This window comes from Nanorana parkeri, unplaced genomic scaffold, assembly GCF_000935625.1.
Source record: "Nanorana parkeri isolate BGI_ZX_2015 unplaced genomic scaffold, ASM93562v1 scaffold860, whole genome shotgun sequence".
Taxonomy (NCBI): domain Eukaryota; kingdom Metazoa; phylum Chordata; class Amphibia; order Anura; family Dicroglossidae; genus Nanorana; species Nanorana parkeri.
Window position 1 is genome coordinate 512,467 of NW_017307128.1, and position 27,530 is coordinate 539,996.

The 27,530-nt window shown below is 41.4% G+C and overlaps 1 protein-coding gene across 1 annotated transcript; it reads left to right on the plus strand.

Annotated features, from left to right (window-relative positions):
• On the plus strand, positions 1-27,530 carry PAQR3 (progestin and adipoQ receptor family member 3). Its single transcript, XM_018565574.1, has 8 exons — positions 1-53; positions 8,352-8,559; positions 11,517-11,679; positions 17,443-17,598; positions 22,924-23,121; positions 23,211-23,301; positions 25,222-25,365; positions 27,462-27,530. Exons 2-7 carry the CDS (start codon positions 8,375-8,377, stop codon positions 25,362-25,364), a joined length of 936 nt encoding a protein of 311 aa, XP_018421076.1. The 5' UTR covers positions 1-53; positions 8,352-8,374; the 3' UTR covers position 25,365; positions 27,462-27,530.

Consider the following 27,530-nt stretch of genomic DNA (forward strand, 5'->3'; position numbering starts at 1 on the left):
GTCTGCCAAGCTAGCCGGGCTCGGATGGGTCAGCGTTGCATATAGAGATATAGGTGAGCGGGGTGTAGTGTGAGTAGAGGGTGACAGCAGAACGGGACAAGGCTCGGATACGGGCGGGCTTACATTGCAGGCTCCTTGACAGAGGACAATAGCTGCACACGCCTGTACGGTTATGTCCATGAAACACTAGGAAGTATCCATCCATCCTTGCTTTGTGTTACTGCAGACAGATCCTTCCCCGTTCAGGGCTGTCACGTGATCCTAAAAGAGTTTCCGTGTTTTTATATGGCTGCGTATACAGTCCATTCCCATAGAACCTCTGTCTGTAGCTCTTACCTGGTCCTTAGTTTCATCTGATGCATGTATTTAAAGAAGGGCCCATTCACAGCAGAAGTATTGGGGCTGTGCTGGTTGCTTATTCTAGCACAGTCCTAACATAGAAAGGCAGGTAGCCTTGTAAATGGACCCAGTTCTCACCACCCCATTGTGATTATGTATGCTGAAAAAAGAAGTATGGCGTGCTGTACTATTTTGCAGTGCAACATGGTATAACGGCATCAACTTGCGCTGTGCTGATAGAACTCGATGAAATGTCGCTCATGACATTTCAATAAAGTTCTCAAAAAAAAAAAAGGAGCAGATAGGCGTCATTAGGGGTCTAATAGACCTTAAAAGTCTCCTTAACCATTTGCTCACTGTGATTAAATGGCTGGACGGCTCACTTTTGATGGGGGGTGTGCCTTTATAAGCGTACTTTTCTGATCCTGCTCAGGAGCAGGAAAGTTGGAACATTTTAAACAGCCGGCGACGGATGTTACAGACAAGCATTTGGGCCGCTATAGAGCCACAGTGCTGGGGAAGTGTGAGCAAACCCCACTCTGCTGCTGTCCCTGGTATAGACCTGGGATTGGTACTGTGGCTCTCTGTACCTGGATCGGAGGGAGATCAGCACAAATGTTTTATTATTTATATATATATATATATATATATATATAATTTTATGATAAATGATTTATATAGCGCCAACAGTTTACGCAGCGCTTAACAATATAAGGCAGACATTACAATACAATTCAAGACAAGATGTTAAGGAGAACACTGCCCGTGAGGGCTTACAATCTAAAAGGGAGGGGCAAGTGATAAATGAGGAGGTAGCTGTGTGGGGATGGCTTGTTTGAGAAAGTTATGGTTCAGTGGTTAGGTTGAGGTGGGATAGGCTTCCCTGAAGAGATGAGTCTTAAGGAATCGCCTAAAGGCAGTCAGAGTGGGAGACAGACGGACAGGTTGGGGTAAAGAGTTCAAGAGGGTGGGAGAGACTCTAGTGAAGTCCTGGAGGCGAGCATGGAAGGAATTGGTGAGGGAGCTGGAAAGCAGGAGGTCTTTTGAAGAGCGGAGGGGATGGTTAGGGTGATATGAGACCAGGTTTGAGATATAGCTGGGGGCAGAGTAGTGGATGGCTTTGTAAGTGATTGTTAATATTGGAATTTGATGCAGGGGCTAATCTCTCCTCTGATCACTGAAAGCAGATGTGATGTATATTATAGGGTTGTGCCGATACCTACTATTTGGGCGAGTACTCCGATACCAGAAATTCCAGTCAGAGGTAGATCTCCCCCTGACCGGCAGTGCCGAGGGAGCATGAAGTCGACTTCCTTTCCAATCAAAAAGCTGAGTGGTGGGTTATGACCCGGCTTCCTGATTGGCTAGGAAGCCAGCTTCATTTGTTACTAGGCAGCCTGGCATCCTAACCAATCAGGAGGCTGGGCGGCACATAATGACCTGCCTCCTGGCATCCTGGTTGGTCGGGAAGCCAGGCTGCCTAGCAGCAAGTGAAGCCGGCTTCCTAGCCAATCAGGGAGCCGGGTCATGACATGCCAGCTTCACTAGTTGGTAGGCAGCCTGGCTTCCCAACCAATCAGGAAGCCGGCCAGCACGTCATGACTTGGCTTCCCGATTGGTCAGGAAGCCAGGCTGCTTAGCAACAAGTGAAGACGGCTTCCAAGCAATAAAGGAAACCGGCAGGCAGGTCATGACATGCCGCCCGACTTCCTGATTGGCTAGGAAGCCGGCTTTACTTGTTGCTAGGCAGCCTGGCTTCCTGACTAATCAGGATGCCGGACTGCACCTCATGACCCGCCCGGGTTTCTGATTAGTCTTTCGATAGATCACTGGCTTCCCAAGCAATCATGAAGCTGGGCAGCGGGTCATGATCTGCCACCAGCTTCCTGATAATTGGGGCACTGGTATTTATACTTGGTATCGGTTCATCACTAGTATATTACATTACTTCCGGTTTCAGTGTGTCATTTCTCTGGCAGCTGCAGTCGGAGAAGAAGCTGGTGAAGCAGCATCTGTGCTTCATCAGCTTTTTTGGGGTCCCTAGATGACATTACGGGTCTAATAGACACCTGATATCTCCATAAAGAGGACCTGTCACTTTATCTGTGCGATCACATAAGGGGCTTATGAGCCCCCTATGTGATAGCAATAAAGTTAAGTGTAAAGAAAAAAAAAGTTAAAAAAATTACTTAAAGATTTTTTTTTTTAAAAGTTTTTTTTGTCTTTAAAGTGGCCCCCCCTCCCCAAGTACATGCAAAAATGCCAATTGCGCCACACATTACATTCAGCGTGAATATTGGAGTGCGAGCAGTAATTCTAGGGCCATAAATCAAAATGTTTGCTCCTTTTTTTTGTTATGTAGTAAAAAATAACCCCCCCCCCCAGGGGGGATTAAATACCCCCAAAAAAAAGCTCTATGTGTCCCCAAAAAATCAGATAAAATTAATTTCAGTACAGCGTTGCATGACTGAATGAATGTTAAAGTACCATAGCGTTGAATACTGAAAAATGGCCTGGCCAGGAAGGGGGTTTAACACCTGGTCTTCAAGTGGTTAAAGAGAACCTGCTGTCAGATATAATGTGCAATCACACGGGCTATGAGCCCCCTACGCCATAGCAATAAGTTGAGTTAACAAAAAGTTTAATCAAAATAAAGTGTAAAAAAAAAAGTTTTAAAGCCCCTATGTATTATTATTATTATTATACAGGATTTATATAGCACCAACAGTTTGCGCAGCGCTTTACACTATAATGTACACACACTTACGTTCCTAAGATGTTTTGGGTTTGCTTACGTGAAAGAATGACAATTACACTACACGTTACATATTGCTGTGAACTAACATCTGTAATTCTAGGGCAATTATCCATGATTAACTAAACTGCTGACCTGTAAAGGGTTTAAAGTGAGAACTATGAGGTGAGCGAATTACACTCCTCCCCATAGTTAAAGCTGACATGTGATATTGAAACGTTCACATGTCGGCTCTATTGATCAGGAAGTGAGCAAAAACATACCGCCAATCCGCTTACTTCCTGATCATCTCCCTGCAGAGTGTGGACAGGGCGGGTGTAGCTATCTAGAGGCAGAGCCGGCTGTCAATCAGCTAGCTGGGTGGATCTCGAGTGTATTGTCGGGATCCATCCCGGCTGTGGTGCTCTCAGCACATAGCAGGCAGTAGCCCGCTATGTACTGAGTTTTGGGTCACGGGAGGAGGTTACTATATGTCCTCCCATGACCCTAAAAGAGAACCATGGGACATTTTGGGTTCCAAAGTTTGTCGCTGTTCCTCGGGTACTTACAGTTTTAAGGCTTTACATGCTTAGTATCTCTATACTTTATACAACCCTATCTTTTATAATTTACCTAAAAATGGGTATTATATTGTACTTATGTGTAGTGAAATTCATTTGAATGCATTTTTTATGAGAAATTTGGTGGTTGCTGTCATAATGCAAAGGAAACAGCCGGGATTTCTTGATCAACGCACTTGTAGCGTTGAGGAATCGGCTCTATTTTTTTTCATACAGCACGTGTTGAACAATAAAAACAGAGCAGTGTATTTACAGCTTTACACATTAGCAAATTATGGAGAACGGTGTCAAAAACTTTTGCAAAGTCCGGGTATACTTTGTCCACAGCCATTCCTCCCACTTCCTCATACAAATTTACTCACTTCCTCATAAAAAAGTAGATTTGTTTGACAATGTCTGTCTTTGGTGAACCCATGCTATCGCTTCCAATAATATTTCCTAGCAAAAACATGTCTGTGATACTTTAGCAACCTTTCAAGTATCTTCTCAACTATGGAAGTTAAGCTTGCAGGTCTATAAGTGCATAGTAAAGACTAGGGCTGCAGCTATTATTTTCATAATCGATTAGTTGGCCGATTATTAAGTTCGATTAATCGGTTAATCGGATAAAAAAGAAAAAAAAAAAAGGCTCCAGTGATGGACTACTAGTTTGAATTGAGATTGTAGTCCGTCACAGGAGCAAGCTTGGCACGGTGGAAGTAAAAAAAAAGTGTGGTGTGCAATATAGTACATTATACAGCGGCGCAGTGCAGAATACCAGCAGCTATAGAGGAATGTAGCAATAGTACATTATACTATAATGTACTATTGCTGGGATTTGTAGTCCTCTGTAGCTGGCGTTATTCTGCATTGCGCTGTATATAATGTATTATTGCTGGGATTTGTAGATCGAAAACGTTGCCAACGTTTTCAATCGTCGATTTTAATTGACTAAATCGATTAACTGTTGCAGCTCTAGTAAAGACGTTGATCAAAAGTAAGAAAAAAAAATACTACGATTATCAGACCCCCAGGGAGGTTAAATATAGGTATCACATTGGCCTGGTGCCAATTCATTGTTACCAAGCCAGTCAATAGTCTCTAAAAATTAGATGCAATGGCTTCAAAATAATGGAGCTAAATTCTTTGAGGATGCGTGCAAGTTATCTAGTCCAGGGGCTTTGTTCACCCTAATTTTGTTTGTTTCTACACCATATCTTCCATGAATTCTGCCATTGGTCCCAACATGGACCAAGACAGCTTTGGTCATGCCCAGCCCATCCCAGTAACTTGTGTACCCGGTCCACCACATGGGAGACAGCAAACCATTAGTTTGAGGCGATCTGGGTGACAAACGATTTAATCAATCCACCAGATTATAGAATGCCCTATTACCACCACTTGCCTAGGCCTTCCCGCATTACCCTTACCACCCAGACTAGATGGACTTATGGTGTAGCAGTGATATCTAGGGCTGCCAAGTATGGGTTTGCCACCCTCACATCTTCACCCAACTTAGCAAATTTGTTTGGGTGCTCAAACACAGGGCTGGCCTTCCTTTTTTGTGAGCTCCAGTCATTCCCTCTGGCTACAGTAACCCAGCTTCTTACCTGATCATCCTTTTAGCATCCCTATAATCCCTCCACATCAACACCATTAACTGTATGCTTAGTGAGCAGTAGACTCCTCTTAAGGTTGTCAAGTCTCCTCAGTGATTCAATTCACTCTTCCAGATCTCTAATATGAGCTTCCAGGAGTGCAATTTACTGACATCTGCCATAGTGTTTTTTTACTATAAAGCTGTGACACAGTGTGCACTGATCAAGCCCTTCAACCATACTAGCATGCAATATCCCTGTTACAATATTTACTGTATAGTACTTACAGGAAGTTTAAGATGTTACTTACAGGTTAAACTCCATTTAGGTGCAGCCACTTTGTGCACAAGCCTCTGTGAGCAAGCTCAATGTGAGTTGTGCAGTTGCTTATATCACACCTGATTAATAACATACAGCTGTAATCAAATAACCCCTCCCCTTAATCAGAGAACTGCAAACCAAAGAGTGGGAAAAAAAGTAAGGCCTGGTTCACACCTGGGCGTTTTGTAGCACGTTCGAACGCTCTGCAAAACGCTCAAACACAGAAATCCCATTATTTCCTTTGGGTATGGTTCACACCTGGGCGTATTTCAGCCCGTCTGAACGCGCTACAAAACGACCTACGCCCAAAGAAGTACATGTACTACTTTGGGGCGTTTTGGTCTCGCGTTTCCATTGGGATACAGCCAAGTAGCCCACGGAAACACTCTTTTGTCGCGCGTTTTTTGTACCGCGAATCGCTGTAAAAACGCGCGACAAACGCGCATATTCAATACGCCTAGGTGTGAACCCAGCCTAACAGAAAAGGAAAACAATGTGGTTTTAAATACTGATAGAGTTAAAAAACAAACAGAAAGAGCACATATTCCAAAAACAAACTCAGCACTCAAGGTATCCCAAAAAGAAGCACAATGCCAATGTTTCAACTCCATTTAGTTCCAGCCACCTTGTTCACAAGCCTTTGTGAGTCAATACTTTCTTATCCTAAACTCAATAAATTAAATGGCCATAATGTGGTATTTATCTGAAATTTCATTTGATTTGTTGCTAATCCTACTCCGAGATTTCTGCCCACCTGTAGCCAGTGCATCTCATGCATGGACATTAGCAGATAGCCAAGGCATGCTGAGCTCAAAGAAAATATTTAGTTTGAATATATTTTTTTATTACTATTGTTTCCACCTGGTTTCATTTGCAAAAACATGGGGCGATAAGAGATTTTTTTTCTCTGTGAAGACTTGTATAAAGAATGATCTCCTCACCTATGATTTTCTTTATCTTTAAAAGCTTATTTAATATTATTTAGACATCCCAATTATTTTGAGCATTTTTTGCCTCCACATACCTGCACTATTCTTGGCAACACAGTGTACCACAAGGCATGAAACATTTAAAGCTGTATGTTGTGGTGCATTGTAGTACAGCTCTGTTGTTTTTACTGTATATATGCATTGGAGTTCACCCTGAAAAGTAAAGGCAAACCTTTTTACTTCTCTTTTTGGTCACAGGAGAACATTTACTAATGTACTCATGCGACCCAAAGTCAGCTTTTAGCTTTTTTAGCTAACTGACAGCTGCCTTTCAGCTCACGGCTAAGAGCCAGACATGTCCACCCCTTCCCCAGCCTGTAGCTCCAGCCAGCTCTGGGGGCACAGAGAAGGGGGGGAAGGTATTCCCCAGGAAGGCAATGCTTGACTGTCACTGCTCTTCATAAGAGCAGATACAGAGAGCTGACTGATCAGCAGTCACATGACCAATCAGTTCTCGGTCTTAGAGCTGGTGTGTCACATTTGCAGGGTCCCACTATGGCTCTAAGGGCTCAGTCACACAAGATGCAGAGTGTTCCGTCACGATTTTGGCCGGAACGCACTGCCTCGCACTGCAGCCGGCTCACTTTTTAGTGGAGAAGGAGGGGGCGTGGCGGGCCATTCAAGTGAATGGGGCCGCAGCCACGCCCTACGGCCGCAATGTGATCCGCCGCAAAGGATCGCAAGGCACCTTGTGCCTGCGGTCCGATCCTGTGCGGTTCCATCAAAATGCTACAAGCACTATTTCGATCGCACAGGACCGAACTGCAGACACAATGTACCTTGCAAAACCCGTGCGGCGTACCGCATTGCGGCCGGAGGGCGTGGCTACGGCACCATTCACTTGAATGGCCCGCCACGCCCCCTCCTGCCCCACTAAAAAGTGAGCCGGCTGCAATGCGAGGCAGTGCGTTCCTGCCAAAACTGCATCTAGTGTGACTGAGCCCTTAGTGTTTGGAAGAGCAGGTTTTACTGTCTCGATACTTCTCCTTTGAGAATGGATGGCAATGTACATATATAGTGTGTTAATGTGCGCATTAAAATTCAGATTCGAATGCAGTATCGCAAGTGCAAAAGGTTGAATGCAGGCTAAAACATTCTTGGCTAATTCACTGTACTTTACAGAGAAACATCATGAAAAGGGAAACCTAACACACATACCTTTCTAATGGCTGCAAGGGAAAGCTTAGTAAGCAGACTGAAGTCTTCAAAAGATATCAAAAAAACCTCTAAAGTCTGAGAGATACGTTTAAGGTGAAGATCCTATTTAAAGTTGTATTAAACTCTCAAGCTTTTCTTCAATAATGAATCCAGATCAAACAAATATACATTGCCCAAGAAAGTATTTCTTTATATTTTTGCCCAAACAATTTAAGTTATCATGTTTCCAACCAGCTGGCTTTAACTCTCTCAGCTCCACTTCCCTGAACTTCCTGTTGAGTACAAGATCACACGGGACAGCACAGTCTCCAGCAGCCATCCATCTACTAGCTTGGAAAAGGAAGAGGGGAGTAAGGAGGAGAGGGGAGCAGAAAGCAGGAATTGCCTTGCTGTGTGTTTGTGGAGACACAAGCAGTTTACTAGCAGATTACTAGCTGATTCTGCAGGAAACTAAAACTTTCAAACATCAAGGAGCAGCATCCATTGTAAGTGATTTGATAAGTGATTGAAGCAGATTGAGAAGTGATTCCTACCTATTTATACCACTGTGCTAGAGAAAAGCCAAGAAATCGAAGCATTGACCTGCACACCAATTATGTGTAATCATATTTGTAAATAATCATCTGTTTATAATTGTTCATGTATGTTTCAGGTCTCAGAGAAATACCTGCCACCATGCACCAGAAGCTGCTAAAGAGTTCCCACTACATTGAGCTGGGTAGTTACCAGTACTGGCCAGTTCTTGTTCCCAGGGGAATTAGACTGTATACCTATGAGCAGATTCCTGTTTTCCTTAAAGATAATCCATACATTACTGATGGATATAGAGCGTATCTGCCGTCCCGCTTATGCCTGAAAAGGTAAGATAAATCATAACAGCATAATAAACAGTCAGTAGTAAAAGGCTAAGTCAACCTTTTGGACCATGTTTAATGTTGAACCCATATTTAAGTTGTAGCATTCACCAACTTTAATAGCTATTCATGTTATCCAGTGCAACTGCCGATGATCATGTCACATCATCTGCATAGACAAACATTGTAGTCGATTACAGCCGGAACTCCATAACAAACCACCATTTGTAGCTGATGACTAACTTTGCTACAAAGTTGGTAGTTTGGCAGAGTCCTTATAGATCAATAAACAGACTGCTTAGGGGGTGGCATATCCCTTTGTCACAGTAAGGGCCTGTGTAGATGGGCATTGGGCTTATGTTGGTGGAATTGTGTTGATGGCATCAGTTTAGGTGGTCTCAGCCCTGTGATCACTGCAATAGCTAATTGCAGTGATCACAGCACTGTGACAGCTACTGATCCGGCTTGCAGCTCACTGTGTTGTGGAGCTGCAAGCCGGCTCAATGTGTTACAAACTGATACAAAGTATCTCTGAGGAGAATACTGTATTCTCCTCTGAGATACTAAGTATCAAAACACCTGTAAATTAAGAAAAATAACCCCTTTGTGCCCCCCAGTTTAAAAAAATTAAAATAAAGTTTTTAAAATGTGTAAAAAATGTTCTAAGAAGTAAAAAAAAAATAGGTCTAATAAATTCTAAGAAAATATAGTGCCGAGGAGGCTATAAAAGATAGGAGATAAACTTACCACATTCTAAAATTGTATTTCACTCCTTGTAATTTGTGGCCTATAACTCCCCAAAAAATAAAATGTGTCATATCAAATTAAAGCTCATTTTGTCCTTTACAAAACAGTATATAATATGTGTAGGTGCAATGCATGAGGAAGATGGGTAAACAAACACATAGCAAAAATGTCAAAATTGCTCCAGTCCCTAGGAACTAAAAAAAATGTCTGAAGCTGTGTCACTAAGGGGTTGGGAATTCATTGACAGGTGCATGTAACCTGTTTCAAGCATGTTTTGCATTCCCATAGACTTGCACGGTAATGCAAATGAAGAACATTTAAAGCTGAACTTTATGCAAGTATGCAAAAAGCACCAATTAATGAATAATGTATTCAGCCTACTGTAGTGCCTACAGCATAACTCGATGGGATCTGTGGTGGAGATTCTGGACCTGGCTGTATTGTCTGGATCACAACAGTAGCTGCATTGAATTCTGAATCATTAGCAGTTGAAACAGTACTTATATACAGTTAGGGGGATTTATCAAAAGTAGAGCAGCTGTGCGTGGCAACCAATCGGTCTCTATGTTTCACTTTCATATCTTAACTGAACAAACTGAAGATAGAAGCTGATTGGTTACTATGGGCAACCACTCCAGTTTTGATAAATTCCCCCCTGTGTGTATTTCAAATGTGTATTTTGCTGTTTGTGTTAAGTTCAGCTTTAATAAAAATGTAAAAAAAAGTATTTTGCAGATATTAACATTGTACCTATTGGTTGGTTTAAAATAGGGCCATCATTTTAGGTTAATCTTTGCAAATCTAGCATATTTTGATTTTCTCAATGTTTTTCAAGTGCCTCGGATATTATGTCTAGATTTATTTGTAATTAAAACAAACCTACCATCAATTATGTTTTCCTGCCAAGATCTTGCATGCTAAGTAATGTAAAATATTTACAGGTATGCATTTTCTTTCATACAGATCACAATACTACTGTAGACACAGCCACTGGTGAAGTCTTTTTTCAGCAATCATCAACGACCAGCATCTACTTGTAGGGATTAAGATGCTAGTTTATAGATGACACAATAAAACCTGATCTGATCAGGCCCTTTTGCCTCCTCTCACCTCGTGGCTTGCTACAAAGTACTAATTGAGTGACAGTAAGGAAGGGAAGATTTTCTTCTACTTTCCTCCCAAAGTTCACTATCTTTCAACAAATTACTAGAATGTTAAAAGAGAACTATGAGGTAAGTGTTTTTCCCCATAGTTCTCTTTAGGGTCACGGGAGGACTTATACTAACCTCCTCCTGAGACCCAAAGCTCAGTATATCACATTCTGTTGCCCGCGATATACTGAGAGCGCCACAGCTGGGACGGATCCTGACAATACTGTCGAGATCCACCCAGCTGCGTGAGTGACAGCTGGCTCTGCCTATCTAGAGGCAGAGCCAGCTGTGCCCGCCCCCTCCCCGTTCATTTCTTCACTCAGCGATGGAGGAGCGGAGGGGGAAATCCCTGCGGGGAGCCGTGACTGACAGTTACCGCTCACTGCGGTGAGACGATCGAGAAGTGAGCAGATCGGTGCATGTTTCTGCTCACTTCCCGATCAATAGAGCCGACCTGTGACAGTTTCATTGTCACAGGTCGGCTCTAACTACGAGGATGAGTGGAAATCACTCATCTCATAGTTCTCCTTTAAAGAATGGTACAGTATCCAACCACTCATAGTTTACAACGTATTAAAGCAGTATGAAAAGGATGGGTAAAGTATATCTAAACCCAAAACAAAATTGGGTATGTTGCAACTTACTAGTCTTAGATGTCATGGCTGCATCAGTTTCTTTTTTTATACTTGTAGAAAATATACTTCATTTATACTAAAAAAATGAATGCGGTCACCATGTCTAAAGACTGCAAAGCTGCAGTATAATATATTTCTATTATTTATATATTAGGTTTATGCCGTACACTTATATATTACATTTGTGTTCTTGATTTAGATATACTTTAAGGTTACATACTAATTAGGTTGTCAGGTGTTTTCTTGTTCAGTTCTGAAGGTCTAAATAACAGTAGCAGTCACCGATCAGTAATCATATTTCTTTACACAAACTTAATTTACCTGAATAGTGACTGGCACTTATGTCTGCTCTTTGGAGTTTTTTTGTATGTTATCTTTATGGTACTGTATTTACCGTGCTGGTTTCACCATTTTTGTAATTCTTCTCCAGCCTTTTCATCTTGTCCAATGAAACTGTGAACATCTGGAGTCACCTGCTAGGCTTCCTACTATTTTTTAGTTTAGGTATTTATGACATGATGTCTGTTTTGCCGTCTGTGAATGCTTCCAGGGAAGACTTTGTGATCTGCTCTGTCTGCTTATTCTGCTTTCAGGTAAACGTATTCATTATCTACTAGATAAGTCACATTGTTATTTATATAGTGCCAAGAGTTTGCACCGCGCTTTGCAATATAAAGGGAGACAGTACAGTTACAATACAAATCAAGACAAGAAGGTTAGGTAAGGATTGCTTGTAAGAGCTTACAATCTGAAAGGGAGGAGCAAGAGATACAAAAAGTTAATAACTATGGCGCTGACACATAATGAAGATGTAATTGCATCATATTTCTGCATTGCTTTATCAGCGGGTTTTAACCGACAGGGAGACGGGTATTTATGAGGAATATTTTGGGCGAAATTCTCTTCACTTAACACTGTGGGATTTCACAAACACAATATGCCCCTGACACGGGAGGTACTAAGTTGGGGGTAATAATAATCTGAGTCCTATATAGGTAATGAGGACTTTAAGGGATAATCACAAATTACTTTAGTATGCTAGGTGCTATTATAGCGCATGCTATTAGGGGTTCTTCACTAGCTAAATATCTGCCATTTCGGGCCATCTAGATACACTCATACATATAAGGCAAGTCATTGGGGAGCTTTCTTGGATCATCTATAAATCAGTTTTTTATCAATCAGGGACTCAAGTCTTTTACAAAATTTGATAGATACTACTACTGGTATAGTAAACGTTATGTGTAAATATAACTATTTAGTTATTATTGGGACAGGGTAGATCGTGGGATCAATTGAAGTTAAATTACATTAATAATTAACTAATCACTTAATGGTATTTGATACTTTTTCCATATAAAAAATTTTCAAGAGGGGAGAGAGAAGAGGAGAGAGGAGGGGAGAGGGGAAGGGGGCGACGACATTTCCACATCCCCGCCATTGGAATTAATCCTTATATGGTGTTGCACCCGAGGGGGGGGGGGTTTCCCTCTCTTTCTTCTCCCCTCTCTCTGCGGTTCTAACCGATGGGGAGATAGGGGGTATTTATAAGGAACACAGCAATATGGGGTGAAATCCTCTTCACTTCAACACTGCGGGATTTCACACACACGATAAGTCTCGGATAAGGGAAGTACTAATTTGGAGGTAATAATAATCCGAGCCTCATATAGGGGAAGGGGAATTTAAGGGATAATCACAAAACTATTCTAGATGCTAAGTTTTATTATAGTGCACGTTATTAAAGGTATTCCATTAGTAAATATATGCCATTTTTGGCTGTCTTGTTATATTTTTTTGGGGGAGCTCTTTCGGATCATATATAAATTAGTCTTTACTAATCAGGGATTCAAGTTTCTTTTATATAGGACTTGGTAGACATCATTATTAGTATCATAAAGGTTATTAAGGATGTAAATATAACTATTTAGTTATTATTGGGATGGGGTAGATGGTGGTGTAGCAGCCTTAAACACTCAGACGTTCAGTTAGGCAAGAGCTGAGGGGGGAGCAATTGTGAGTGTTCTCTTTCCTTTTCTCTTGCCCCTGGATGCTAGATACCCGGGGTGGGGTTAGGCTGCCGTTGGTAGCTGCGCGCCCACACTTGACTCGACCATAGGCGGGCTCCTCTGCTCGAGTCAAGCGAGCTGCCCGCAAGGGGCAGCTCTTAAAAGGTATTTCGACAGGGCATCTAGAAGCCCTAAATGTTGTATGTTAAGTAAAATGTTAGTTTTTTTTTTTTGTTGTATGTTAATTTTTTCTTTATTTTCTATTTGAAGTGCAGTATTGATTCTTTTGGTCGGGGAGGTATAGGCTACTTAAACTGCCCTAGGCCTCAGTTAAGTGGGAATTTTCTAGAAATAGCGAAGCGGGCTTCCCACCGACTTTGGTGGGGAAATGAGTATTTACTCGAGGGCCCGAATGGAATGATACAACTATCTAGTCATGGCGGCAGGTGAAAATGACATCCGCATAGCTACACATAATGTGCAAGGTTTAAACTCGCCAGTTAAACGGCGAGTGGTTTTTAACCACTACTTGTCTCAAAAAATAGATATACTCTGTCTCCAGGAAACGCATTTTCCAATCAGTTATAATCCATCGTTTATACATAAACACTATACCCAATACTATCTTGCTAATGCGGCAGATAAATCTAAGGGGGTAGCTATCCTATTTGCCAGGTATGTCTCGTTTGGGCTGAAATTAGAAATAAAAGATCCTGAGGGACGCTATCTGATGGTGAAGGGCTGCATAGGGGATCGCCTTATTACGATTATCTCCTACTATGCCCCTAGTGGTCGTGTCCTTGCGTTTGTAGATTCTGGGGAAAGGTTCTCAATTTAATAGCTCGGGTCACGGGTGTGAGCGTTCCTAGGGACCCCGGATATGCCCTCCTTAATGAGGCCGTCCCCGTAGTCTCGAGGCTTGGAAAACCACTAGGATATCATTGAGGCAGGTGAAGAATAAGCTGTCTTGGATCATGACCCATGAAAAGCTAGCAAGTATTCTTGCGGATAAAGTCACACAATTCGATCAGATCTGGGGGCTTTGGCTGGCTTATACAAGTCCTACAATAATGTAATTACATAAGGGGGGGAAAAGGAAAGGAAAGGGAAAGAGAAGGGGGAAGGAGGTAAAAGAAAAGGGTAGAGTTTGGACCCTAACCCATCCCGACCAAAAATTAAACTGTTACTGTTGATGTTAACATTGCATTTTTCTATTTATTTTTTCCCTTGTTTTCTTTTTTTTTCTCTTTTTTCCCTTCCTTTGTGAGTAACGGTGTGTTTTGTGATTTTGTGTTTTGAAGAAAACAATAAAACTTTTGAAAGTTATATTTCTGCATTGCATAGTTGGGTATGCAATGGGTGTGTTTCCTATTTTACTTGCTTTGAAGTGGGTGTAATTAATTCACAATAAATGTATAGTAGCATATCTTGATTTGCCATGTTTGGCATGGTTATCATTATCTTTATAAAGGAACATTTGTTCTGTATTAAAATGCAGTGTCATCTTTCATACATCAAAACAGCAGTATTCATTGTTCACAGCAAACTGTTTTAACAAGTTTTAACAAGTGGGGCACTGAGAAATGGTCCAATATGGTCAAATGTGAGAAGTTTTTTTCTCTGAGATGCATTTTGCTGCACTGTCTTCACAAGCAGAATGCTGCTCCGTTCAAGAGAAATCCTCTTCTAAAGTTCAATGAGAACATGACATTCCCAGGAGTGTTGATTACCATGATCCCCAGCAGTGCTCAGTGGTTGCTCCTGCCTCTGCGTGTCACTACGGTACACAGTTGGAACCAATGAGCTTTGCAGGGGACCAAGGAAAATGGCAGGGTTTTGGTGAAAGGCATTGGGGCTTATAAATGTTCTGATCTTAGGTTTTTATATGTTAAAACATTTGCTGTAGTACTACAGTATGGTTCAACTTTAGAGCAGGTTTGTATGGCTTAAATTATCCCTTGACTATGACATAATGATCACATGCAGGCTGGAGGCTTCATTGACAAAATAAGCCTTTAGCCTGCAGATGAATACTGCAACCTTCAGGCTGCTGTGGACCTGCAATGCCATATATTTAAAGTGACACTAAACTCAGGAGTTAAATTTTAAACATGTATTCAAGTACCTTAACTATTAACAAAAATGTTAAGCAGTTAAATTGAGCAGTTAAATCTTAAAAATGTATTCAAGTACTTTATTAACAAAAATGTATCTTATTTGTGTATCACTCAGCTGTAGATCCTGAATTGGTGCTGACACTGTCCTTCCTTCTGGAGGGTGGCTACTTGTGTTCCCCATGGTACCTCTCTGAGTTGTAAAGTATCCACCACTTCAAGCTCGCTCCGTGGATGGACTTCAATCTCAATACAAATGAGTAAACTAAACATGAAATTGTAATCCATCGTGGGAGTAAGTTTGGAGCGGTGGCTACTTTAAAACACACACAGGGACCATGGGGAACAAAAGTAGCCACCCTCTAGAAGGAAGGACAGTGTCAGCATGAATTCAGCGATGAGAATCTACAGCCGAGTGATACACGAATAAGGTACTTTTTTGTTAATAACGTGCGTTAAGGACTTTGAATGGTGTCACATATAAACACATGACCTACCCAAAGCAATAAAAATCACATAAAAATGTAGATGCATATTTTCTGTGGTCGGGTACATAATATATGTCAGAACAGCACAGGCTCACTACCATTGTCTACCCTTTGTAGACAATGGGAGTGAGGTTAGCAGAGGCTTATCTGCTTCTAAGCCTTGTAGTTCTGTTTGGATAAAGTTTTTTTTTAAATAATTGCATGTTTAGAAATCTGAAATCAGTGTTGCTGTATGTGCATGAAATAATTACTATTCGTTTTCTTACTTAAAGGAGAACTATGGGGTAAGTGTTTTTCCCCATAGTTCTCCTCAGGGTCATGGGAGGACATAAACTAGCGTCCTCCCGTGACCCAAAGCTCAGTATACCGCGAGCTACAGCTCGTGGGAAACTGAGGCAGCCGCAGCCGGGACGGATCCCGACATTAGGCCCCGTTCCCACTGCGCGATATGCAAATCGCGCGTTTGTCGCGCGATTTGCATATTGCGCGACATCGCGAGATTTGCCGCGCAATGTCGCGTTCAAGCTTGCATTGAGCAAGCTTGAATCGCGGCTAAATCCGCTCCAAAAAGGGTCCTGCTGTAGCGACACACGACCCGCGACAGCAGGACCCTTTGCCCCATTGGATTGCATTGGAGCGCGATATCGCGCGGTAATTTGCCGCGATATCGCGGGAATTACCGCGCGATAAATCGCACAATGTGAATGGGGCCTTACTGTCGAGATCCATCCAGCTGCGTGATTGACAGCTGGCTCTGCCTATCTAGAGGCAGAGCCAGCTGTACCCGGCCCCTCCCCCGTTTGTTCCTTCAGTCAGCGCTGGAGCATCGGAGCGGGGAATCCCTGCAGGGAGCAGTGACTGACAATCACGGCTCTCTGCAGGGACATGATCAAGAATTGAGCGAACGCCGGTATGTGTCCATTCACTTCCCGATCTATTGAGCTGATGTGTGACAGTTTCACACGCCTCATAGTTCTTCTTTAATCTTATAGCTTTTTTATGTTTACATTGTCTGGTTTTTTGTATGCTGTCACTAGGTTTTGGCACCTTCTTTGAGAGAAAGAGGAGTGGGGGGCTGTCAGAAAGGACATTATTTTGTGTGATCCAGCACAAGTCCTGCTTCCCATGTCCTTCATTATAAGTGACTGTCACTAATGACAGCATATTGAGGGTATAAACAATGAATTAGACCCATTTGGGTTGGGCACTTGTACCTTCGCTGAAAGATTTAGCTCAGAAATTGTCAGTCAGTATGCTGCCAACGTTGCAAACCCCTCTCTTTGCAGAAACGTCTCTTGCAGATACCTGGACACTACAGGTACAGTGTTTACAACCTCTTGCCCTCCTGCATAGTAAGAAGGAAAGGAAGTGTGTTCCAGATAAAGGCAGAAGTTTGGACTATGTCAGGGAAACTCATAGTAAATAAAAAGCAGTTGGACATACGCTGCATCCCTCCCGTGCTCCTCCGACGTAGGCTGCTGCTTATTTAGTTACTATGCAGGAGTGTCAGTGATTGTTAATGCTGCATCGCCTCATTGGACTGTGTTGAGGTTTTTTTTTTTCAATAAATGTACATATTTATAGTTAAATCTTTGCAGCCTATTATCTGCTTGTTGCAGGCCTCAGTTTTTCACTAACAATAAAGCTACAAGACTTTTACACGTGTGATGGTTTTGGTTGTTGCATAGCGAGCATTGTCAGCTGTCAATAGAAAAAAATTAATCCTTTTTTTTTTTTTTTTTTAGGTCTGCATGCTATGTTCAGTGGGATACCACCTCTTTTCTTGTCACCGCTCAGAGAAAACCAGCCGCCGATGGATGGCATTGGATTACGCAGGCATTTCAATCGGCATTTTGGGTTGCTATGTCTCCGGGGTGTTTTATGCTTTCTACTGTAACAATGTAGGTAATCATTCATTCTCAGTTTTCCTACTTGATCAGTGAAGGAAACCATTCTCTTCCTGGCTCAAATCAATTAAGCCATCACATTGGATTCCAGTGCCCCAGGCAAGGTTTTTATTTTGTATTCTTCAGACCTTGAGTCTTATTTATCTTGCTAATGAGCACTGTTGGGAGCTGAAGTCCACATAATTTTCATGAGTGAATTTCCATATTAAAAATAATGAGTGAAGGGACATTTGAACTCATGCCTTCTGTGTGTCCTGTTTGAACACGCTTTGCCAACTGCATCTGCACTATGAGAGCTTACACAGCAGTACTTCAAAAACAGTCTTTTATGCCAGGAAAGCAAATGTCAACCAAGCCATTTGGGGTTCATTAACTGTAGTCTTTGAGTGGGTCAGTGGACTGTCACTGGATTTCTAAACCGATTATGTGTGGGATGCTGCATGAGTTTAACTTGAGCCTATATATTCCTTTAGATAAAGAAAATAAGTTAATATTAACAATTTTCTTGACAAGACTCTTGAATGCATTCAGCGTGTCTTAACCCCTTCGTGACGGGAGACGTACACTGTACGTCCAGCCACAAAGGGACCAAATGACTCGTCACGTACAGTGTTATTTGTTGCACTAGAAGGCTGCTAACCGCTGAGAATCAGCGGTTACCTTTCAGTAATAGATGTCTAACTATCTAGAGATCCATTAGTGAAAGGGTTAACCTTTTTCAGACACCCGATACCTTAATATCGGGTGTCTGAGAGTCACAGCAAAGCAGACACACATGTTGGCTTTTGCCGGCATTCTGACAGCTCGTATAGATCGAGAGATATCTCTCTCAAGCTATACTGGCTTTTTTTTTTTTTTATCTTTTGACTTTCAAGAATAGATACAAAATGTTATGTATTAGACACATAATGTATCTATTCTTGAAAGTAGAATGTTTAAGTTTTCTGAAACATTCACTGACAGCTGAATCCTGAACTGCTGCAGGATCAGTGTCACTAACTTATTATCGGCTGTTCTGAAGTTTGAAGCAGCCTGAAAAAAAAAAAAAATGTATTAATTTATCAAGCAGTAATAGTGAGATTAATTCACAATGACTGCCTGATATAATTAAATAAATAAAATTTGTCAGTATAAAAAAAGTGAAAAGTGTAAATAAATTAAAAAAAATAGTGAAAAGTGTAAAAAAATTAAAAATAAGGGACAAATAAATGAATGTATGTATTGCATTTTTTTTTAGCTGTGCTGGTTTTGTTAAAAAAAAATACTACAAATCAAAACTGGGAAAAAAAGGTTTTTTTTACGTTTTTTCCTCTTTTTTTAATTTGTATTTGTGCTAAGTGAGGCGTTAGACACACATATGTGATATAAATATATAGCCCTATCTGTCCTCTAAAAAACAATATATAATATGTGTGGGTGCACTTTGTAAGAAAGTATATTACTGACGTGGAAGAATCACACAGCAAAAATGTCAAAAGTGTGTCAGTCATTTACGAACAGAAACCAAAAACAAGCTCAGTCATGAAGGGGTTAATAATGTGTGTGGCCCATCCTTTTGGTCTGGAAAATCATATTTGTCAAAAAAATTGACTTTAAATGACATTTCCACCTTTGTAAGTGATTTTGAGTTTTTGGTGGTAATGTGGAGGTGCAGGGGGGATGTACATGTGTGTGCATTCTAAAGGTGGCCATACACTTTACAACCATCGCAAGACCTTAGTCTTGCGATGGTTGTAAAGTACTTAAAAAAACGTACGATCTGCCCATCTTGGACAGGCAGATCGTACTTGCGACCATCGCAAGCCCGCCCCCCTGAGGGGCGGGCTTGCGATGACTGCAATGAGGGGCGGGCTTGCGATGACTGCAAACGGGCAGTGTGCGCGTGCGCACACCGGCCCGTTCGGCAGTTGTCGAACCAGCAGGCCACTAACTCGCCGAGAATCGTACGATTCCCGGCGGGTTTTCTAGCATGCTGGTTCGACGGAAGACGTGCGACCGTACTGTAGAAACGGTCGCACGCCTTCCATACACTGCACGATTCTCGTACAAGAATCGTGCAGTGTATGGGCACTTTTAGGAGTCACAGGGCTTTTTTTCATACTTTATTTTATAGATTCTTTTACAGGCCAGAGGCCTAGAAGTTCAAAATTCCCTCCACATCCGTCTCTCTCAGAAGGTGCCCATACACTTTACAACCCTCGCAAGACTTTTGTCTACTGTTAAAGCCTTTAAGGAAATTTCCAGGTAACATATAAATCCATTGTTGTCTGGCAGTTCTTCAGTGTAGCATCACAGACACTGTACCGCAGCTGAATTTGTTTGTGTAACACCTACTGATGTAATGTAGTATTGCATGACGACCATTTTAATTCTGATTAATGATCTTGAGTTTTTAAGTTCTGCCAAGGGTGATATTGAGCTCTTGATGTTGATAAAACAGGTCTGTGAATGGTCAATTTTGTTTGTTGGTTAGGTAAATATAAAATAAAATATATATTAATATTTAGTGAATTTTTCTTTATCAGCCAGTAGGTGGGGCGCTTGTGTCCTTTTTACTTCACTCCAGGCTATCCTTAGTTACTTAAATGAAAAAAGTCTGGTCATTCAGCTCCCAAAGTATAATTTAGAGAGTCTGAAGGAGAACAGCTGCTGCTGTGTTCTTTTATAAAATAAAACCCATAATCCTCTATGAATTCAAAGTCATGGGTATATTAAAACAGGATTTTTGCATTATCAGTAACATTTGTTTGGAGTGCAACACAGGACACAGGGAGTTGATTCTTGAATGAATGGATTATGCTGTTACCTTAAAGCAGAAGTAACCCATGTTGTAAATGTTAGTTTTTTTGCACATCATACTTGCTCATTGGAGCATGGCTACCTTACAAATGTGCACTTCTCCATCACTGTCAGAGGAATCTTCAGTCTTCAGCTCTGTCTGCTGGCACTTCTGGGTTCCCAGAAGACCTCTGCAATGATTGTGTGGCCACTGATGATGTATCTCTTGCAGATGTGCACAAGAGCTACATCTTCTCCAGCAGTTGGCCTATTCATGCCATCTTCACATAGAAAATTAAAATGGGAGAGAGCCAAATTTTTTTTTTTAGCCAGAAGAAACTGAATGTCTATAATGCCCAGGGCTTGAAAAATCCACACGGAGCCCGACGAGTAGCTTCCCTGGCTGCCGTTGTAATTACACGGCCGGGAGCTTTACATTCAAGCGATCGGGCGTCTCTAGAGACGCCCGATCGCTTGTATAGGAGAAGCTGTCACTGCCGTGCTGATCCCGAGATCCACTGTGCCCGATGCGGCCAGGACCGGCACAGCTGCTCTGTGACAGGAGATCAAAGGGAGATCAGTACACAATCTCCCTTTGATCTTCTCTCCAGTCCCCGAATGCAGGAAGTGATGTATGTTACATCACTTCCGCATTCCTCTGTCACGCTCCAACTTCAGAGGCTGGTGAAGCAGATCTCTGCTTCATCAGCTTCTCTGGGGGTCCCTAGGTGACATTATGGGGACCTGATGTCTCCATAAAGAGGACCTGTCATGTAAATTGGCTATCACATAGGGGATTTCTTATCCCCCTATGTGATAGCTATAAAGTTTTGTAAAAAAAAAAAAAGTTATACAAAAATTAAAGCACCATAAAAAAAAATAAAGAATAAAAAAAAAAAATTTTAAGTCCCCACCACATACACATGCAGATATGTGTCTACGTGCGAAAACGACGATTGCGCCTATTGTATTGCACATGTTACATATCGCCGCAAACGTCGGAGTGAGAGCAATAATTTTAGGGCCATCAATCACTGATAACACTAAACTGATGAGCAATAAAAGCATTTTAAGCGTCGCCCATGGCCAATTTTCAGTATGGTTGTTTTTTGCGAGCGCGCACAATTTTAAAGCTTCACATGTTTGGTGTCTATTTACCCGACGTCACCCCGTCTTTTATATTTTACCAAAAATATGGATAAGAATAGATGTTTTATAACATAACGAAGGGAAGTTTTTTTTTACATTTACAGTACTTTTTTCATTATATAGTAAAAAATAACCCCCCCTCCCAGTGATGATTATATACAACCAAAAGAAAGCTCTATGTGTCCCCCAAAAAAATGTTAACATAAATCGCAAGGCTATAGTCCGGTCATGCTGACTGGTGAAATTTTTTACTGACTGGCGAGACACCCTAAAATTTTTCAAGCCCTGATAATGCCCAAAATCCTTACTCAGCAATTTTTATTTTATTGCCTTCCACTTTAAGGTGATTTGGACATTAGCTTATCAAAACTGTTAGACTAGCCCTGCATAACCCCTCCCACTCCCAGCCAATTTTGTTGCATGCAGCACAAGAGTGAATCACAGAAACACAGAATGGTCCTGTGTTCTGTAATGCACTCCCAAGAAACGGATTTTACAGGCCACTCAAAAATCCTGTTTTTTTATATAACGGGACAATGGGGGTTAATTCTTGGATGGATGAGGCGTCCAAAAGAGGGGCAGGCAACACAACAAACAGTTAACAGATCCGTGAAAAAAATAACCAACTCCAAAAGGGAATTATGACAGAAGGGGCCCACAATTTAGATGGCCGCCGAAGCTAGCATCCACAGAGTTCTAAATGTCAACCTGGTAAAAACTGTCAAAACCAGGCCTTTTGCATTGGGAACAATGAACATATTGGAGTAAAATGCCTGGATTCTGCCTTAGATACAGAGGATATGACCCCCTGAGAAAGGAGCCAACCTAAGGCAGCAGAAAGATTTGTTTGTCTTTGGAGCGGCAAGTTTGAGAAGGGGAACTTCACCTTGTAACCCTTGGTTACGACACTCTGGACCCAGACATTGGGGAATATCTCAGACCCAAGTGTGGGAGTGGGGACGTCTCTTCATAATAAAAAGGACATGTTACCTGATTTAGCAGGCTTTAGGGCCAGGACAGGATGGAATTGAGAGCCTGGCTATGTTTGCCCTGATTAAGGTACCCTGCGTGGTTCTGAAACGTTGGCTCTTCAACACTTGTGACTAGGGATGCACCGATATATCGGCCGCCTAAACATATCGGCCGAAAATGGCACAGATACTTTCATTGAAGTTCTTGTCATGTCACTGCTCACCTCTTTAGTACTGAAATGAAGTCATGGCTATTAGAATCTACTGTACATTATATCCTTATATGTTGTAACTGTGGTTGAGTTTTAAATAATTTATCTTTTGCCTTTGTTTACTTGATGGATTTGGTACATGATTTCAGCTTGTTATCCTACCAAAAACATAGGTTTATTATGTGTCCAAATTCATTTCTCTCTTACAGTACTGGCGTCAAGTGTACCTTATCACTGTGCTTGCCATGATCCTGGCAGTGTTTTTTGCTCAAATTCATCCCAGTTACCTTACCCAGCAGTGGCATAGACTACGCTCAGTTATATTTTGTTCCGTGTCTGGGTATGGAATCATTCCTACTATTCATTGGATTTTGCTTAATGGAGGCATGGGCTCTTCCATCGTGCAGGTATGAGAAAAAAAAATCTAAAATCATTATGTATTTTACTTCTTGTGGTGGAAGAATTATAAGAAAATGACTATCTTTTCTTGCCCTAGGAATTTGCTCCCCGTGTCATTGTGATGTATATTATTGCTGCAGCTGCATTTTTGTTTTATATTTCAAAAGTTCCAGAGAGGTATTTTCCAGGTAAAACATTTTTGCATTTTTTTTAGTTTCAAAAAAGGGCAAACCCACTTGAGATGATGTACTAAAGGAGTTTAGAATTTCCTCATTATAAATTGTGTGAATATTCATTGTCTGCACTCTGGCTGTAGAATTTATTTTAATCAACCTTTAGAAAAGACAAATACATAATTTTTTTACATAATCTACTTGCTTTTCAATACACTTTGTCCATCTGTCAACAAGCTTTCTTATTCCCTCATTAAAAAATGTTTTGGGCTGAGCTGCGAGCCATGAATGCACCGCTGTCTTCACTTCTTCATCAGAGGTGAATCTTCGTCCTCGTAGGGCTGCTTTCTGATTTGCAAATAATTTGCCACGTAGTCCACTGTCACTGGTCTATTCGACAGAATCATTTCAGGTGTACGCTCAATCTTGTCATCAGCCGTGGACAGGCGTCCGGCTCCTTCTGGATGGCTAACACTTGTGCGACCTTCCTTGAACGTCTCTATCCATTCATACACACTTCTGCGCGACAAAACACATTCTCCATACAAAGTCTTCGATAAATAACGGTACCAGGCACACCTTCATACCACCAAAAAACGAATCACTGCACGCTGCTCTTTTGTGCAAATCACAAGTGGGACATCCACTTTTTCTCACACCGTAGTTACAAATGAACTGACGTAACAAGTTCACACCTGCACAGCAGTGACTAGGGAGACAGTAGCCTTGAACGGAAAGCGCTGATTAGACAGTACGGCAGCCAACAGAGGTTTTATTATAAACGGAGTGCGGATAATAATTGACTCATCCTCGTATATTGCAAGCAGTTAAAAGATAAGTGCACTTTTACATTATAAACCTTCCACAACAAAAATCACACTTTTACATTTCCCACTTAAGCAGCTCACTGTCGGCTTTCATGTAGAAGTGATTCGGGCGGTTGTGGGTATTTTATAGCATTTTTTTTCTGCACTAAAATAAAATAGAATGCATTTTTTCCAGAAGTTTGGATTTGCTAAACTGTTGAGTTTATATTGTGTGACATAAAAAATTGAAACTCAGAAAATATATAATTTTGGTGGGCTTTAGTTGGTTTTCAGGCCTGAAATGTGCATGTTAAAATGTGCAAAATAAATAGCAAAAACGGTTGTGGCAGTGACAGGGTTAAGCAAAATTCACTCTAAATTTTTACTTGATACTTAAGTAGGTCATGCAATTGCACTCAGTGAAAGTGCGTGTTACGCGAGAGGGTTTGCCTGCTATAACCACATGATCAATCCTAGTGTTGTAATAAGAAACTTTGTACAATGTCATGGAAATGAACAGCATTCCGTATTTATCACACAAGAAACTTTTGATTCGAGATGTTGCTGATGATGTCTGTGATTTAATTTAAACTCTATAAAGAATTCTGGGTGAAACAGAGCCAGACACTGAGCAGAGACTGGATATACTAAATTTGTATGTCAAGAATGTATTTATATTGAATTTTAGTTTGGTTTAGAGTGGGGTAGAGTTAAAACCTGTGTGAGGTTTTTATTGTTGTCTGGGGGTTCCGTTACATAGATTTTCCCTTACTTTCTTTTGTGGGGACAATGTTTACCAGACAGGAAGTGAAGGAAAAATCTGCAACAAGGACACAGACAACAATAAGGTCCAAGGGATTGTAACATTTCCCTACTTAACGTACAAAAACTTAAAAAAAAATGTTTTACTTCTGTCTGTGTTGCTGTTAAAGAGTTTCCTTCACTTCCTTTCTGGTGAAATGGTTGTCCCCTGGACAGTGAGTAAGGGAAAAGCTCTAATGGAGTTCCGGGCTGCAGTAATCCTTTCCCACCCAAAATGTTTTACTTTATTGAATAGCTACTGAGATCATTTTTATTAGATACAACTTTGTCATGGAAATATTACATCTGCATGGTCTTTTTTCTTTAGGTCAGTTAAACTACATCGGCTCAAGCCATCAGCTCTGGCACATACTAGCAGTGGTAATGCTGTACTGGTGGCACCAATCTACAGTGTACATCATGCAGTACAGGCATAGTCAGCCATGCCCTGCACATGTGGAAAATCTGTAAGGTAGGACAGTAAAGCAGCTAATGTGAATGACTTCCCATGTAATCTAGACACTTTCAGGAGCAAGAACTTCACATATACAGAAGAGGACAAACAGCTCATTGAAATAATGCTTCATTCCTCCTGAAAAGGGGTGACACTAAAAGCAATTCTCTCATGTGTATGCCTTTGGTATGTCATAGAGTAAAGCAATAAAAGCGTGAAAAGAGATACATTATTGCTTTTATTATATTCTTGTACAATGATATAAACGGCATGGACAGATGTGTGGGCACCCCTAGAAAAGATTATAAATAGATCATAGTGCTATTTCATACTGTTCATAATGTCATTTTGTAATTAGTGTTCATCACTGTTTGGTATCATCACGTGGGCTGAACCAGTTGTCTGGGGCGATCAGAAAAAAATATTATAAACCAGCATGTCAAAAGTAAAGGCTAAAAAGTTTGATGTTCCTATGAATACAGTTACAAATACAAATGGATTCCAGATTGAACAGAAGGATAGTGTGAATGGGAGACAAAGAGGCTTCCAAAGAGACAAGCTAATCTCCAAGGTCAAAGTACATCAGTGTCTGATCGTTATGAGCAATAGTGAGCTCAAAGGAAGAAGACTCAGGACAGACACCACTGTTAAAAGAAGAATGTTAAAAAAGCCAGACTGACGAACACTCCCTCTACACAGGGATGCAATTTGTAGTGCCAAGCTCTGATTCACCCTAATATGCCCTATGTTGCTCCTACTCTGTGTGCAGTTGCTGTGTTTATAATGCTGGAAAATTGTCATCCGGCAAATATTTAAAGAAGTTTGGGCACAAATTTCCTAATCCTTGCAGCGTGGCTAACACCACACTGCAAAGGTTAAAGTGACATTAAACCCTCAGATTTTTTAACATAAACCAATACTGTAATGTGTGCCTTACTGTAATCCATGGTTGTTTCCCTTCTCTTTGCTGCTCTTCCTTTTAAATCCTCATGTCTTCTCATGCTGGGGGAGAACTTCCCTTTTCAGCTCAGGGCCTCTTCCTGTAGTGCTGGCTCAGGTTACAAGCCTATACAAACGGATACACAGACAACGTGTAGCCATTCCTGAGACAAGGCAGTCTGCTGCAAAACAGAAGTTCTGCCCAGCATGAGAAGAGATAAGGATTTAAAAGGAAGAGCAGCAAAGAGAAGGGAAACTACCATGGATTACAGTAAGGCACACATTACAATATTGGTTTATGTTAAAAAATCTGAGGGTTTAATGTCACTTTAAGTGCTTGTTTTTATCTAGGAATAAAAAAAAAAAGAAATACTCACCTAAACCACGGAGCTGGCTGACTCCTAGACTGGTCCCTTCAGCTTGCCTCCTCCTCCACTCCAGCGAGGGAATGTCCTTAGCCATCCTCATGTCCAATGCAGTGTATTGGACGTGATGACTTACAGGACCGATACATTAGAGTGAAGGAGGGAAGCTCCAGGGATCGGTCTAACAACAAACCGGCTTGGAGCCGATGGAGCCGCTTGGGCCGGCGAGTACACATTCCAATTCTCCCGGCCGCCCGTGAGAGAAACACTTTTTACGGGAAAGGTTTAATCTGCTCAATCGAGCAGATTAAACCTTTCCCTGCGATCGTTTCTTTTTTTTTTTTCTTTTCTGACATCGGGAGCCGCGGCCTGACCGTCAGAAAAGAAAAAAAAGGCATACGATTGCATAGCTAGATTCCTATTGGCTATTGCACTTTGCAATAGCCAATAGCAAACTAGGTAATGTACCCGCCCACTGCTGCTGTCAATCAGCAGAGGGGGACCTGAATTTTTCTATCAGGTCCTCTTCTGGTGATTGAAAACAGCAGAGGGCGGGTGCAATAGCTAGTTGCTATTGCAAAGTGAAATAGTCAATAGGAATCTATCTATGCATTCTTACTTATGCCTTTTTTTTTTATTATTCTGACGATTGCAACTGGCAGAATAAAAAAAACAAAGTCTGCAGATAGCAAAGAAGCTATTGCTTCATCCCACTGAATGGATGTTGGTGAAAGAGTTTCTAGGCAAAGGTTTTTATTAGAATTGCCTTTCACGATATAATAATGTAACTGTTTTCTCAATTGTTTTCAGCACCTTTGTCTGTTCATGAAGATCTTTAAGCACGGATGACGGTGTGATATTTGCTTGGGTGATGGACAC